The sequence below is a fragment of the Rhincodon typus genome, unplaced genomic scaffold (assembly GCF_021869965.1).
Source record: "Rhincodon typus isolate 14 unplaced genomic scaffold, sRhiTyp1.1 hic_rhity00005721, whole genome shotgun sequence".
Classification (NCBI taxonomy): domain Eukaryota; kingdom Metazoa; phylum Chordata; class Chondrichthyes; order Orectolobiformes; family Rhincodontidae; genus Rhincodon; species Rhincodon typus.
Genome location: NW_025971359.1, coordinates 1 through 4,844, shown reverse-complemented (window position 1 = coordinate 4,844; position 4,844 = coordinate 1). Strand labels below are relative to the sequence as shown.

Here is a 4,844-nt window from a genome sequence, read left to right as displayed (position 1 = left end):
GGGCAGAGGGAGGGGGAGGAGAAAGGAGGTGAAGAGGAGAGGGAGAGAGAAAGAGAGGCCAAATGGAGTGGGGGCGGTGGGGGGGGTTCGGTGTTGTAGTGGTGTCAGAGGCAGGGACAGAATGGAAAATGTTGAAACAGAGAGACTGTATTGCAGAGAGAGAGCGCACAGGGACAAAATACACAGACACACACACAGAGACAGACACAGAGTATTGGACAGGATGGAGCAGTATGGACTGAGCTCACATCCCCGGGCTCAGCAGTTGTAGCACTGCGTGCGCATGGTTCCTGTCTTCACACTACAGGCAGGATGTGATCGCACTGGAGAAAGAGAGGGGGTGCAGAGGAGATTCACCAGGGTGTCGCCCTGGGAAGGAGCGATTCAGAGAGAGGAGAGAGGCTGGGGTTATTCTCCTTACTCTAAAGAAATACTGACAGGTTTTTGATTCGATTTTGTATAGTCATATACCCAAGTACAGTGAAAAGTTCTGTTTTGCTAGCAGTACAGGCAGATCATAGCAAACAATGACACACATACTACAGGATGATAGAACAGAGCGAGGAATACAAAGTTACACTGCACAGAAGGTGCACAAAACAAGGTCGACGTTAGACTTGAAATATGAGGGCTCCATTCAGCAGTCTAATAACAGTGGGGAAGAAGCTGTTCTTGAACCTGTTGGTGCGTGTGTCTGTGATTCTGTATCTCCTGCCTGACAGAAGAGATTGGAAGAGACTTTAACCTTCGGGAGCGGGGGAGGGGGTTCTTTGATGATGTTGGCTGCCTTTCTGAGGCAGCGAGAAGTGTAGATGGTAGTCTGTGGATGGGAGGTCGGTTTCCGTGATGGTCTGGGCTGTGTACACACCGCCTTCTGTAGTTTCTTACGGTCCTGGGCAGAGCCGTTTCCGTACCAGGCCGTTATGCACCAGGACAGTGACGCTTTCAATGGTGCATCTGCAGAAGTTGGGGAGGGACCTTATGGACATGCCAAATTTCCTGAGCCGCCAGAGGAAGGAGAGGCATTCTCGTGACTTCTTGACTGCCACATCTCCGTGGGAAGTCCAGGACAGGTGGTCAGTTATCATCACTCCGAGGAACATGACACTTTCCACCCCTCTCAGCTTCAGCCCTGTTGACGTAGATGGGGGTGTGTCCTCCTCCCACCTTCCCGAAGTCACTGACCAGCACATTAGTTAGACTTCTGAACAGTTCCCTCAAATTTCAAATCGAATGCTGAGCTTGTTATTTTTTTTGTGCACCCTTTGCCTTTGCAGCCGTGACTTTGTACTCCTCGCTCTGTTCTGTCACCCTGTGATCTGCCTGTACTGCGCGCAAAACAAAACTTTTCACCGTGCCTAGGTACATGTGACTGCAATAAATCAAATCAAGGAAGCCGGGGGTGAGGGCGGGGTGCAGGGTCTGATTGACACAGACACCGTTCTGACAGGGAGCAGGGAGCAGGCAAGGAGACACAATTACGGCTTGGGAAAGGGTCCGAAAGTCGGGGAGAGGCGAAGGAGCAGGAGTTTTAGAGGTTAGAAGGAGGGATCTTTTCACGCAGAGGATGTAACCCACTGCCTGAAAGGCTAGGAAAGGACTGGAGACATTGAAGAAGTATTTAGATAAATAGGCAGTTGTAAGACACAAGGTTGCGAGGCGAGTGCTGGGAAATGAGGGTCAGAAATGTTTTGATGACCAGACAGACGATCCTGCCCCGGACAGATGCCTCCAAGTGAGGAAGGGTCACGGTGGTTAAAGCGGGCCTCTCACCTTGCTCTGAGTCTCTGCCTCTTCGGTTGTGGTCTTGTGCTTAGCAATTTCGTTCAGCTTAGCCAGGACGCTCTGTCGGGGACAGTAACACAGCGGTGAGCACGCAGACCGGCACGACAGGACAGGGCCAAGGGGGCCAAGCTCTCTCTCAGACCCGTGTGATCTCGTGGGCCATTCAGCCCCCTCCTCAAGCCTGTCACGCGGGAACAGGAGGAGGCCATTCAGCCCCCTCAAGCCAGTCACACGAGAATAGGAGGCGGCCATCGGGCAGGCTCTCTGTAGAGTCAGTTCCCTCCACGCCCCACGGAGACCCCCGTGCGGTCAAATCTCTCACATCAATGCCTCCCTACCTCCACCCTCCGGGCAATGGTCTGGTTATCTTTGGGGACCACCCCTTCCTCCTCACCGCCACCGCTACCACCAGCACCCCCCACCCCCCCACTTCCAAACACCCCCATGGAGCCCAGGGGCCGGGACCCCCACTCTCTCTCTCTCTCTAACAGAGATCTGCCCTCAAGGCTTATTGGCAGAGAGAGAGAGGGTCCTGGGGTAGCGTCCACCAAACTGAACGGGGCTGTGCTGACCCACGTGCAGGCCTTACTCCCCACCCCCACTTGCGTCACCCCCACCCCAGACCCCTGGCGATTTACCTGCAGTCGGGCCTCCACCTGGTCCAGCGTCGCTGGGTCTAAGGTGCTCACTTTGCTCTGCAGAACCTCCAGGGTGGCCTGGTGGTCAGCGGGCGAGGTTCCCCAGGGGGTGGGGGAGAGGTGAGGGGAGGGGTGGGGGCAGGAAGAAAACAGATGTTAACCTCTGTACGTGGAGCGTCACGGGTTGGGGGGGTGCGGTTTACTGGAGACGGATGTCGGAATGAGACATCGGACTGAACCCAACCCCCCCGACCCATTTCCCCTTTTGTAGGGGGCAGGGAGAATGTTTTGGAGCATCCCCGACACCGCCATCCAACCACCACCCCCCTACCCCAACTCACAGACAGGCCTGGCCTCTCTCAGGTTAGGGTTCTATCCCTATGCACACCACCACCCCACCACAAGCGCCTCTTCTCAGAGGGGAAAAGCTATAGGGAGAGGTGATGGCCTCGTGATATTGTCACTGGGCCCTTATCTGGAAAGCCAGGTAGCATTCCGCGGACACGTGTTCGAATCCCGCTCACAGCAGATGGTGGAATCTGAACTAGAGTCATAGAGCCGTACGGCACAGAAATGGACCCTTCGACCCAACCAGTTCATGCCATCCAGATATCCCCCAATCTGACTCAGTCCCCATTTGCCAGCGTTTGGCCCCCTATCCCTCTAACCCCTTCCTATCCATGTCCCCATCCAGATGCCTTTTAAATGTTGAGACTGTACCAGCCTCCACCCACTTCCTCTGGCAGCTCGTTCCACACACGCACCACCCTCTGTGAAAATGTTACCCTTCAGGTCCCTTTTAAATCTTTCCCCTCTCGCCTTAAACCTCTAGTTTTAAAAGGCATCTGGATGGGGACATGAATAGGAAGGGTTTAAGAGGGATATAGGCCAAATGCTGGCAAATGGGGCTGGGTCACATTGGGGGATGTCTGGTCGGCATGGACTGGTTGGACCGAAGGGTCTGCTTCCATGCCGTTTGATTCACTACTGTCCCTTAGGGAAGGAAATCCGCAATTTTTACCCCATCTGGATCACACGTGACTCCAGACCCCACAGTTAACAATTCCGGATGGGTAACGAATGATGGAACGAGCCAGTGCTGTCATGGAGTAAGAGGCCATTCTGTCCATCAATTCTGGCCAGACCTATCTGCGCCTGTCCCCACTTGAATATCACAACGCTTCAAGCTAAGTAACTTTCTCGTGTCTACCCATCTCGACCATTTTCTTGGGACAGCGACCTTCCTAGTTTCCCACTGCCCTCTGGGTGAGGGATTTCTGTCCTCACCTCCTTCCTACCCTCTTTAAAATGATGCTTTCCCCCAACCCTAACCCTCTCACCTCATTTGTGACCCTTAGGACCAGGGCAAAGGCTGGTTTTGTACCCTTCTTGTCATCTTGGAGTCATACAGCACAGAAACAGACCCTTTGATCCAACCAGCCCATGACAACCAATTCTCCGCGCCCCTCCCCACCCACTTTATAATCTTTCGTGCCTCTAATCGGGTCCCAACGCCCCCCACAATACCACCCCCACCCCCAACAAAACCCACAGCCTTCTCCGCTCCAAAGAAAAAGTGAGCCGAGCTCATCCAGCCTCTGCAACCTTCAAATGTCACCTCCACCCGATCAGATGACACTCCCACTCCCTCGATCCCCACTCCACTTCACTCCACTCCCCTCCCCTGCCGTCCCGTCTGTAGGAGTCCCGAAAGGAGGAGGTAAACACTACGTGCTCACCATAAGGCATGAGCCCTGCAGTCCCACCGTAAGAGGGTTCTGTGACAAACGAGAGAGAGAACAAAGAGGTTTGTGCTTTTTTTAAAAAAAAAGAAAGCCGGGGCTGAGAAAGCCCGCCCGACGACCCCGCCACAAGCTTTCGGGAAGCTTCAGCGTCCACAATCCCCTTCCTTGGCACACCCCCAACACCCCACAACCCCCGACTCCCGCCCCGAAATACGATCCAATTACAGAAAGACCCCGCACCTGTCTCTCGGGGTCCGTGCCCACGGCCGTCTCGAGATCAGCTAAGCGTTTTTCCAGCTCTGCGACCTGACAGTGTTGGACGGTGGGGGGGGAAAAGAGAGAGACAGATAGACACAGAGAGAGTGAGAGAACGTTAGACATTGGGGCCCCTTCATGGAAATAACAAATCTTCTTTTCCCTCATTTTCACTTCGTGGCGCACGGGGTTTAATTTCACAGTTATTGTTTCCCAAGATGGTGCTTAGCACTGCCAAGGACCCGGGTTCAATCCCACCCTCTGGCGACTGTTTGTCTGTCCGTATGGAGTTTGCACATTCTCCCTCTGTCTGCGTGGGTTTCCCCCGGGTGCTCAGGTTTCCTCCCGCAGTCCAAAGGTGTGCAGGTTAGGATTGGCCATGGGAAATTGTCCCATAGTGCCCAGGGATGTGCAGGTTAGG

At 54.3% G+C, this 4,844-nt stretch overlaps 1 protein-coding gene across 1 annotated transcript in view; it reads right to left on the bottom strand.

The window, feature by feature from the left end:
* Positions 1 to 4,520, bottom strand: part of LOC125482090 (dynactin subunit 2-like) — a 6,765-nt gene extending 2,245 nt beyond the window's left edge. Inside the window, exons 1-4 of the mRNA XM_048594074.1 lie at positions 4,409 to 4,520; positions 4,163 to 4,201; positions 2,424 to 2,501; positions 1,774 to 1,845 (exon numbers count right to left, since the gene is read on the bottom strand). Of these exons, the coding sequence (XP_048450031.1) occupies positions 1,774 to 1,845; positions 2,424 to 2,501; positions 4,163 to 4,165 (153 nt within the window). The 5' untranslated portion in view covers positions 4,166 to 4,201; positions 4,409 to 4,520. The remainder of the gene's footprint in view (positions 1 to 1,773; positions 1,846 to 2,423; positions 2,502 to 4,162; positions 4,202 to 4,408) is intronic.
* Between the last annotated feature and the right edge of the window lie 324 nt (positions 4,521 to 4,844).